Source organism: Paramacrobiotus metropolitanus, unplaced genomic scaffold (assembly GCF_019649055.1).
Source record: "Paramacrobiotus metropolitanus isolate TYO unplaced genomic scaffold, Prichtersi_v1.0 Parri_scaffold0000009, whole genome shotgun sequence".
Lineage (NCBI taxonomy): Eukaryota > Metazoa > Tardigrada > Eutardigrada > Parachela > Macrobiotidae > Paramacrobiotus > Paramacrobiotus metropolitanus.
This window is the reverse complement of record NW_026570229.1, coordinates 956,330-967,077: the sequence shown is the minus strand read 5'-3', so window position 1 is coordinate 967,077 and position 10,748 is coordinate 956,330. Positions and strand designations below refer to the sequence as shown.

General features: G+C 44.5%; 2 protein-coding genes across 2 annotated transcripts; one reads left to right on the top strand and one right to left on the bottom strand.

Moving 5' to 3' along the window:
- Positions 1-150: 150 nt before the first annotated feature.
- LOC129582957 (uncharacterized) lies at positions 151-5,188 on the bottom strand. Its single transcript, XM_055474588.1, has 5 exons — positions 4,783-5,188; positions 2,962-3,719; positions 2,094-2,385; positions 1,299-1,627; positions 151-1,048 (listed from the first exon to the last, which is right to left on the bottom strand). Exons 1-5 carry the CDS (start codon positions 5,131-5,133, stop codon positions 538-540), a joined length of 2,241 nt encoding a protein of 746 aa, XP_055330563.1. The 5' UTR covers positions 5,134-5,188; the 3' UTR covers positions 151-537.
- Positions 5,189-5,372: 184 nt separating this feature from the next.
- On the top strand, positions 5,373-7,506 carry LOC129582958 (uncharacterized). The gene has a single exon (XM_055474589.1). The coding sequence runs from the start codon at positions 6,775-6,777 to the stop codon at positions 7,405-7,407; it is 633 nt and encodes a 210-aa protein (XP_055330564.1). The 5' UTR covers positions 5,373-6,774; the 3' UTR covers positions 7,408-7,506.
- Positions 7,507-10,748: the final 3,242 nt, after the last annotated feature.

Genomic DNA, 10,748 nt, shown 5'->3' with positions numbered 1-10,748 from the left:
ATTGAGAAGCCCGTCCCGAAGTTCCGACACATGCCTTGCCGTCAGAAACTGACCCTGTCCCTCAGGAAAAATAGTCCGAAACTATTACAACTTGGATCAGTTTTAACAGTTATTAGCGGCAATAATCATATTAGTGGTAACCGTATAAAGTGTTTATTGTTTTCGTTATACCGGTTAATGTTTTGCTGTTTGCGTAATGCAATGATACACAGGTTTTTCTATCGAACATTCGAGTGTTACGCGGGTATATTAAGACGGATAAAACTCTTGCAAAACACTTGTCCATTAACCGTGCATGATTAATGGAAGCCCCTCCCAAAATAAAGACCCCAAACCCTTACGAAAAAACAGTGACCCTATGAAAAAAAGTCTTTAGTTCGTAAAATACGGTAATTAAGTAAGCTAATGTTTAATCAAAAAAGCCAAGGATTAGATACCATTGCAACCAAAAAAATATTTGCAGCTTCCTTATGGCAGTAACAATGGCGCCCGATGCCGCAAATGCATTAACAACCCAACAGCCGGAAGCCAGCTGAATCATCGGATACAAGGCGTTCTTACTGCAGGAGGCTGGAGCGGGGCAGCCCAAGAGCCGTCTCTAAACCTAACGCTGCGGTCTTTGCGCTCCTTTTGACCGGATCGCACAACGCTCCGCATCTGCCGCGCTGACTTCACCAACCAGAGGTACATCCAAATACTGTACGCGGTCAACAGCAGCAGAAGACCGGGCAGCTGGAAACGTTCAGGCAGGAACAGCCCGACCAGGGAATACGAAAGCACCAGGCCGACTAGCGGGCAATGGGTGGTCAGCAAGAATAACCAAACATTGCTCACTCCCTCATAGATGCAGTAACGTAGTCTCGTACACAAGCAGCAGGATACTGTCAGGTCTGTGTTTTTCGGAGTGTCAGTCTTTTGTGTGCACGCAGCAGTCACGCGTGCGCCGGGCCTAGCTTCCTTTCTTGATATTTCCTGGTTAGCAACCTCATTTCCTGTCTCGATATCATCTGATACAAGTTCTGCAGTTAACGAGTTCCACGACTTATCACTGAAACATCAAAACACGACGATTTTTTCAAGCACGCACCTTAATTACGTAAAAGTTGTGTGGCCATCTAAAGGTATAGGGCACCCATTACATGGTACACTAGTTGCTGGTACAAAACGCACTTGAACCTTAACTTCTTTCAAGAGATTTTTGCTAAATTTGAAAATAATAATGGTTTTAAAAATTATCTAATTGCGTTATAATCTACGAAACACGGTCTGTTCCAAGTTGCGTAGTTACGAGTACTAACCTGTCGGCGGCGTTTTTCTTTCGCTGTGATACGACACGCCGACGCCATTTTTTGTAGCAGGCACGGACACCGTTACGAACGAGGAGTCCGCCGATGACCAAGATAGCGATGACAAAGACGATATTTTCCACGCATATTAAGGCCTCAAAAGGTACATGACTAAGCCCGGACAAGGCTCCACACCATACCAGGAATATCCAGCCAACGGCGGATGAGAAGGATGGAGTGAAGCTGGCCAGCAGATCCGAATTGGCGGTATGCGCTGACTGCAGTTCTTCTGATTGCAGATCCACCCAGTAAGACAGCATGGCGGCGTTTTGATCGAATGTCTAAAAGAGTTCTTGAAACTTGTACGATAGTCCTTGTTACTGTTTAAAAATCTTGCCGCTTTTTTGTCTAGAGTAGACCTTTTTGGTTTCCAAAACGTCTGTGGTTTAATTACCTATAATCTGATTGAATAAGTTCAGCATAAAAAATAACATTTACTGATCAGTTTAATCAATAAGGCACAAATAATATAAAAATGGGGTACAACCAAAATTAATATTGCCAATTATGTTCTGAAAAACCGCACTGAAAATTTGTTTTCTTGCTTTCTTAATTCATTTCAGGTTCAAGGTTGCCGCCAAAGCATTTTTTCTTTGGTTAGCAAAACATTCAGTTTCTGAAGACCAGGGCTGCAGTAGCGGGAAGTACCATAGTAAACCTACAGTTGAACGGACAATAATGCGCAAAGAATCATATTATGTTCGTTAATAAATTAAAGGTAGCTCAAAAAGGCGTGTATGTACGTACTGTTCCGTGTTTGTTGCAGGTCCCTGTCGTATTAACGGTGCGCCAGTAGGTCCAGTTGCTGCTTCCGGTGTCGGTCTGCCATCGAAAGATAAAGGGAAATCCTTGGCACAAGGGCCAGACATAGTAGCAAACGGCAAAGCATCCAAGAGTAAACACCTTAAAGCTGCAAGCTGCCCTTTCCCACTGCGCTTGTCGTTGGTGCTTGTCTGTGCCCGCGAACGCCTTTTTATGTAATGGATCGTTGGATAAATGTTTCCTGATGGATTCCACAGCAGGCGATTGCCTTATTTGCCTGTCAACAGTCGAATTAAGAAAGTGCAGAGACGTCTTTAGTTGCACTAACTACCACTAAGGTAACACTGTTTATTTCAATTAAACACATTAGTTGTGTTCAGAGTACATTTAATGTAATTATATACATGGAATCTTGTATGCATTTAACTTTTGTTTGACCACGCACTTTGAACCACAGCAGATAAATTTATTTTTTATGCATACTAGTGCAATATTCGACATTTGTACGCAGAAATGTTCTGAGTTTGGCCCAGGGAAATGTGCCCTGGTGAGTCTGGGCTTGGTCCGAGTGTGTTAAGAGTGTGATTTATGCACATTTATGACGGCTAAAATGTACAAGAGATCCCGAGTGCTTGGTTGTGATCATCGTTAGGGAAAGCGAGCGAAGGTGTAATAGCGGAAGCCTCGCATTTTGTATCAGATTTGTGTGATGTTATTGAGCATCTCACCTCACCAGTGCTCGATATACGCTTGAGTTTGGCTGGCTATCTAGAGCGGCAGGCGTAGTGCGGCTCCCACACAGCATGTCAGTACCGTTAATAAGTTAACGTTAAAATGAACAAAAATCGTTTACCTTATTTTCCTTTTAATCAGTGCAAAATAGGTCTCATTCATCCACAATCCCCAAATTCTGCCGGCACAATAAACAGCCAATACAATAACGAAGACCATGCAGCCAGGGAGCACCGCGGACGTCCCACATACAGTGACGGCCAGTACAACTGCCATCCACGCTAGAAGAACCACTGGAACTGCGCTGCATAATATCCAAATACCATAGTAAACGGAGAAGCTGAAGGCGCTGGTTACCGCATGCATCAAGAGTATCTGGTAAATTGACATTTCCGTGGTGGCGCTGCAGCACGGATGCACCGCGGACGGACCAAGGATCATACCTGCCGATCTAATTGTCTGCCATGCTACAACCACCACTGGTATGGCGACAAAGACCATATCGTTCGTAAACAGAAGGCAAAAGAGGCCACCTAAGGCAACCACGTATAAGAGGATCATGATGTCCAGCGGCGGAGTGCATTCGTCGGCAACCCAACTATGCTTTCCGATCCACGCCGCAAGCTCACGGCAGTGTGAGATTTGGTGCTTTGATACCGGAGATGTCCAGCGGCGATTGACGCAGACCAGGAGAACCAGTGAGACAGTGACGACGGCCGTAAGGGCAACGGTCATCCAGGTGGTCACATAGGCGAAGGCTCGGCTCGCCGCAGTCGGGACTAGTACATCCAATCCAGCCAGTGCCGAACGGTGAACTGCCACCGGATGCGGTTGTGTCCATCCCGACATGACGTCTTCCCAGAAGCAAGAGTTGACCTTCTGCAAAAGGTTGAAAAAAAATGTTAATGAGCATTGGTCTATCATGATTGTAGGCTTTGTAGCCCTTCCGATATACAGTCCAAGGACTTTTAGAAAATGATAAATGCGAATAGTTACTAGAGGTACCGTACAAATTAATGGGTAATTTTTGATTATTACATTATACACAGTACCTTTTATCTGTAATTTGCACATTACATTTTATTACAATAATGTTCACACATTACAAGTGACCGTGAATGAAAGGCTCATTAGTGCATAATTAATAGAAATCCTTACCAAAATAAAAGCCTCGTCCAATAGTCTTACACTATTTATTTACCACGGGTTGATAATTAATAAGCTACGGTAACTGAGCCCCAGGGTGGTCCGCCATTTCGTTGGCGGAAACGCGTCGGCCGTTACCAAGTCGAACATTTAAGTACACGATGTTAGTACATGTATTTGACCTTGACCGGTTGACGTAAATATTTATATGTACACCTGCGCATGAGCACGATGTAACAGTCTGTAAGCAAGTATGATAATATAAGTATGAATAATAACTATTTGATATAGGTATGTATTAGAACCTGTAGCTATTGTCAAAAAGGTAAAAGTGGTTCGCGGTACTCGCGAGACTAGCAGGTGGTGGTTATTTTTAAGAGTGAATCTGCAGGTGCTCAGATTTTTATTTCATTTTATATTTCAGTTCTCAGTTTGCGCTATCACTTTTTAGCACAAATACTGATTGCACGAAACCGAAGTAAGAATGATGTACAGATCTATCTCTAAAAAAATAATTCACTACGATTTATAGGCTATAACATGACATAGAGTACAGTATCTTTAAATTTTTAATTTTGTTTAGCCACGCCCTACTGATCATGGCAGAAGAAATTATTTTTTTAGGTATACCCTATTGTTACTCTGTCATCCTGCAAAAAATGAAATTTTTCTGAGAGGGGGGCCGGTACGCGTCCCTGGTAAGATACAAAAAAATACGTTTCCAAACCAGTAAGTTGTAATTTTATCATAATACGCAATATAACACCTTAAATCACTTGTTGCAAGCGAGACTTACATGTCCAGACAGTTCGAGGAGAGAATCGAAGTTGTTGTGATTGTCAGGATCCAGTCGACTGGTTCGCCATTCAGGGAGAACGCGCAGTCCAAATTTCAAACAAATCTGGCATGCGAACCACAACACCAAAGCGGATTCCGTCAAAATCTCTGGATAAGACGACCACATTTCCTTGTCCATAAAATAAATTAAGCATTTTCTGATCCCCATTATTGCACAAAAACTAGCTGAAATCACGTCAATGCAAAACAGTATAAATAGATGTTTACCCGTCTCCCATCGCGACTGCTGACAAGCGGTGACAGCTTCGAACAGAGTAGAGACCCATTTGTTGGCGTAAGATGAGATCATGCAACAGCCTTAAGCCACGCCGTTATTTGCTAGTAAGGACGCTCGCATACGGAATAAGACCAAAGTCTGCACTCGTACTGTACTTTGTAGCACAAAATAAAAATAATAGATACAGTCGGCAATCATAGTCACAAAGCCCTGCGAACCGGTTCTGTACACCGGTTTGCTTTCGAAAGTCTGTTCCATAGTTCCCATACTACCTTTTCTGGTTTCAAGTTGGCACAGATAAGTCATACGGCTACGCCATCCATTGTAATAATTTTCAAAAAAGGTTGGGAGCGCGCAAAAGTTTTAGCAAAAGTACTCCAGTTTGAATATAACGACATCAGGTCATTTTTGCCTAAGTTAAGTGTTAGTTAATCCATTAACTAGAGTTAAAATCCGGGTGACCTGTTTTTGCTCTCTGGCTGTCATTGTTTCGCTGACCTACAATGTTATTTTTCCCGGATACGATGTCCTTATCATGCTAACCTGACTGACTGCAGAATTCATTCTCGATTATCGCCACTAGCGTAACTTGACTATTTTGTTAAACTGACGACTGTGTAACGTGTGCAATTTTTTCTTACTGTAACGTGTGAAATCCTGGACACACTCCAAGCTTGGTCGAACCGTACCCACTGTACTGCATCAGAGCTCCAAAGCTTGATCGGCACGCTGCAGTTCGCCTCTAAATGCGTACCAACCAGTCGCCTATTTACCCGCCGGCTCATCCGGCTTCTATCTGAACAACATGGCCAGCGCTCACTGAACCTCTCACCTGACTTCCACCGGGACATCCAGTGGTGGCTCACCTTCCTTCCAAAATGAAACGGCACAGCCTCTTTTATTAAACAATCGTGGAGTACCTCCGACATCTTCAACCTGTACACCGACGCCTCCGGCACTACTGGCCTCGGGGCGTACTTCAGTGGTGAATGGTTCCAACAGCGTTGGCCCACCTGGATTCATGACCTCTCTGTGCCAATCCAGTACTTGGAAATGGTCCCGATCTTGCTTGCAATGCTTGTTTGGGGGAAGCGGTTGTGGTGCTGGAAGATTATCTTCCACACCGACAACGAGGGCGCGACGCTGGCGTGGGAGAGTCTGAAATCCACCAATCCAGGCGTGCTTGACCTCATGCGTCGCATGACGGCTGCAGCCGCGGATAACAACATGACGTCAGAGGTGTGGACAAGGTGTGGACAACGGCATAGCTGATGCACTATCTCGTTTCCAGGTTTCCCGTTTCCGACGTCTCGCACCGCTAGCAGCCGCTCATCCAACGCCGTGCCCGAACATCTTCGACGATCTTCGACAAACCTACGGGATATCCCATCACTGAGCCGTCTCTTGGAAGCCCACATCGCAACGTCCACACGATCCACTTACCGCGCCGGCGCAACACGCTTTACCAACTACTGCGCCACACACCGTCTTATTCCACTGCCAGCACATCCTACCACAGTCGCCCGATTCATCGCCAGCTTACATGACGAAGGCGCCAGCGTAAATACTGCCAAAGTTTACGTGGCCGCCATCCATAACCTACACCGCGAAGCCGATGCGGAAAGTCCAGCCAATGCCGACATCGTGAAACGCACGATTAGTGGTTTCGTCCGACTGTCGGCGTCCAGTCCAGACAAAAGGTTACCGATCAACATGCACTTAATGCGTCAGCTGAAGGACCGCTTACGACTCAGCTCGCTGCACACCGTCGACGCTAGCATGCTGTGGTGTGCCTTCACGATGGCATTCTTTGGTTTTCTGCGGATAAGCGAGCTCGTCTCACCATCACCGACGTCTCATGACCGCCATCGCACTCTGCTGTCGCGTGACGTGAAGACGGAAGACGATGCCATTACAGTGTGCATTAAACGTTCGAAAACTGACCAACTTGGGAGTTGCGTTGTACTTCGCTTGAACGCGACTAACCGCTCGGTTTGTCCGGTGCGAGCATACGAACGCTACAACCACAGCCGCACCACCAAAGCCTGCGCGGATGGTCCACTCTTCACCTTTCGCGCAGGTCAACACCTCACACGAGCTTCCGTGCTGCATCACATCCGGAAGCTGCTCTGGGACCACACTGAACGCGACCGCCTAAACACCCACAGCTTTCGCATTGGAGCCGCCACCACCGCAGCCGACGAAAACATCCCTGAGCCGGATATTATGCGAGCCGGACGATGGAAGAGCACCTGTGTGCGTCGCTACATTCGGAAGACCAATCCCAGCCAAGTAAACCTGTACGGAACGTCTTGTTTGGGGGCAAGTGGCCAGAAGGAAGGTTAGAGGGAGCAATGGGCGCGCGTCTTCGACCTCCTAATCGAAACGGCGACATCTGTCCGCTCTGGCCTTCTTCTCGGCTTCCCATCCCATATCCGGCACTCGCTCACCATGGATTTCAATAGTCTGGTACGCAACACCAAAATTTAATAGAGTCTCGATTATAAGGCATTGTTTTGAACTAGCGAATTTTGGCGGAGTAAAATTGTTAATGAATAATCGCTTACGGTCGATCGATTTTCAGAAATAGTTTATTACGCAGACTTCCCCTGCCGGCTTCCTAGGGTAGAAATCCAAGGAACAAAAATGAGGCTATAATATGCCGATGTGCCGTTAAGATTGAAGGCAAATGTTCAACTTATAACATCGAATGCACTTTTCTACATACATTTATTTATACAGCGAAACGCGAGGCTCATCGGCACTTAAGAGATTTTGTACTGCTGATTTAATTTCCACGGCACGACCGTGCACAACATCATCCCGAGCGCGTCGGCACTTTTGCCGCTACATGAAAACCTACGAAGGCGGCCATCACTGAATGCCGCAACCGCACCGGAAGTGACAATAACTTGATCATGCAATAACTTGATATCAATAACTTGATTAGCTTGTTGGTGATTTTGATGACAAAGGCATCAAACTTGAAAAACACATTTAGCAGCAGAACAGCCGTCGAGTGCTGTACTTGTAATTGTAGATAAATCGGTTCTTACGTCATAGTTTTTATTTTCAGACACATCCATGGGGCAAAGCATTAACCAATACAGTCGTTCGTCCAAGCACGAAAAGTCATAATGCAATCTTATGCGCTAACTCTCGGATGCTGCGTGCAGCCAGCCAGATTGTGAACTGCTAGCAAATTTATCACGCAAAAGACACTAATGCAATCAAAAATCAACGAAAAAATTAATTAGCCACCTGCACCGAACATCGCATTGGTGCTATATGAAAGCAGCAGGGATTCGCGGATGTACTTCTTCCGGAAGTGGGCGGGCAGAACATTACACGGGGCAAGCAAGGAATCGAAAGCACTTCGGCAAGGTGTAAGAGGCAAGCGCAGGGTTAGTGAGCTGAGTCTGGCATGTGACGTAATTACGGCATATTGCGATGAATAAGGAAGCTGATAGCGAATTCCGAAGGATCTTTGCAGTTGTAGTCCACATGATCGACCGAAGCGAAGCGAAGGTCCTCTATGTTCAAGTAAACTGGAATTTTGTCTGTCCGTCGGTCACGCACTAATTTGTCCGTCGGTCACAAAAAATAATAAAATTAAAAATAAATATAAATTGAATATGTTAAACAATTACAGTATCTACTGTATGAATTGGAGTATTATAGAAAACATACAGTAAAACACTAAAACCTATAAGTACAACAATACGGCGCTTTTGTCTGCCTGTCGGTTATGTGGTATTCCCGTCGGTCTCGCAATAAACCACTGGATATCCAGAACGTAATATTTTGGGTATTATCATGAGTTGCTGTTATACGTAGACACGTATAGCAGTACTTCATAGGGTAAAAAATTTCACTCACTAAAAATCAATAATATGGTCACGTGAAGAATAATAATAAGCGTGAAGAATCAAGACAGGATGATTATGCAGGTGTGATTGTGACTTCCGCCAGTCTAAACAAACGATGAAGTACAAAATTTCCCAAAGCTCGCAGTCACAACGAGAACGCAGCTTAAGAGAAGTGTTACGGTACATGGTACCAAATTCGTGTGCATGCACGAAAACGTTCACTTTCATGCACTCCCAAGCACTTTTTTGCTTTGTTTTATGACATTGAAAATGCCGGTAGCAAAAATACGGGCGCAGCACAGTGGTGGCAGGCTGGCAGCGCGGCAAAAGGCAATTAAGTTCTTATATTATCATGAATTATCCCCCTAAATATCATGAATTATCATCCCCCCCCCCCTTTACTGTCCTGTCATCCTTTATCCGTTTTGGTACTTTGTTCATATACTTAGTTCGTACTTGTACTGCGATACCCTTAAATTGGTAATTAATTAATGGAATTAACCCTCCCCCCTTACTGTCCTGCATGTCATCCTTCATCCGTTATATATAGTATACGAATATAACGATTACTCCGTCATGCTCGATTGTAACATTATTATAAAATATAGGGGGAAAAATGTGTCTAGCCGAACCAATCCCTTGTACTTCTGATGTAAGCCAGCTGGTGGTTTACGTTGTGGCTTGACAGTGTTTTATGTAAAGCGCTGCCATTAAGATTGCAGGTACTGATAACAGGTAAGCAGCACTCGTACAACTGCAGGTAAACAGGCTAAAACTGTGTTATAGCCCGGACCTGCCTGGTGCGGCTAATACCACATGTACCGTCAATGCCACACAGCCTTAATAGCGGCGCTGTACATAAAACGCTGTGCAGCCACAACGTAAACCACCAGCTGGCTTACATCAGAAGTACAAGGGATTGGTTCGGCTAGACACATTTTTCCCCTTATATATGTAGGCCCCATCCTCAGGCCCTATCTGTACTTTCCCAAATAACTGTGTTCCGATATCTCCAGTCACAACAAAATGGTTGGACAAGTCCAAAAACTGCACAACAACACAGTTGCCGCTTACATTAGCTTGGGTAATTACCTGGTTACACAAAGGTCAAGGCATTACGTGCGATAAAGCGGTAATCCACACTGGCTAGCGGGAAATCGCATCCGTTTTTTATTAATGTTGGCTTTTCCCGCGTGAAGACATGGAGCGAAAAGAGATGGCAATAGCCGAATTCAGGAAAGCCGTAAGGTGGTGAGAATAGCCAAAGGTGGTGTAAAAAATATTAAAAAAAGTTGGTGCGAAAAATAGTCAAAACCGGGTGAAAGGTGGTGGCAATGGCCAAAGGAGCTTTCAGCGTGATGAGAATAGCCATTTCCTAAATTTTAATAGGAAATACCTATCTAATGAACATTGCATTATGTATTTATCAACATTAATCATCTCAGATTAATCATCTCATTATCAACAGTCCCATCTCATAATAATTGAGACGAATTCTTTATTTGAGTCACTATTCTTTATTTGAGTGTTTTTATTGAGCGAGGCGCCGGCTCGGCAATAAACATAATGCGATTAAAGTACAAGGTACATTAAGCAACATAAAATAACATCACTTTTTTAATGTTTAATTTTTAACTGTGATGTAATGTGCCAGCGCTTGCAATTTTTTGTTATTTTATTGGCTAATGCGTACTAATACCACATAACAATAACCTAAGTATTTTTGTACAAAACTCAGTTTCCGGCTTCGCTTCGGTCTAATAGTGCTAGCCAAAAGCGGTGCACTTCCCTAGTACTATGGCGGACGATACATTTCTT

What these genes read in the sequence shown, in the direction of transcription:
- LOC129582957 (XM_055474588.1), bottom strand. Translation starts at nt 5,133, where the DNA reads ATGATCTCATCTTACGCCAACAAATGGGTCTCTACTCTGTTCGAAGCT. An exon ending in TCCTCGAACTGTCTGGACAT is followed by an intron (nt 3,720 to 4,782) that starts GTAAGTCTCGCT and finishes AACCTTTTGCAG; the next exon opens with AAGGTCAACTCTTGCTTCTG. An exon ending in AAGAAAAACGCCGCCGACAG is followed by an intron (nt 1,049 to 1,298) that starts GTTAGTACTCGT and finishes TTGATGTTTCAG; the next exon opens with TGATAAGTCGTGGAACTCGT.
- LOC129582958 (XM_055474589.1), top strand. Translation starts at nt 6,775, where the DNA reads ATGCACTTAATGCGTCAGCTGAAGGACCGCTTACGACTCAGCTCGCTG.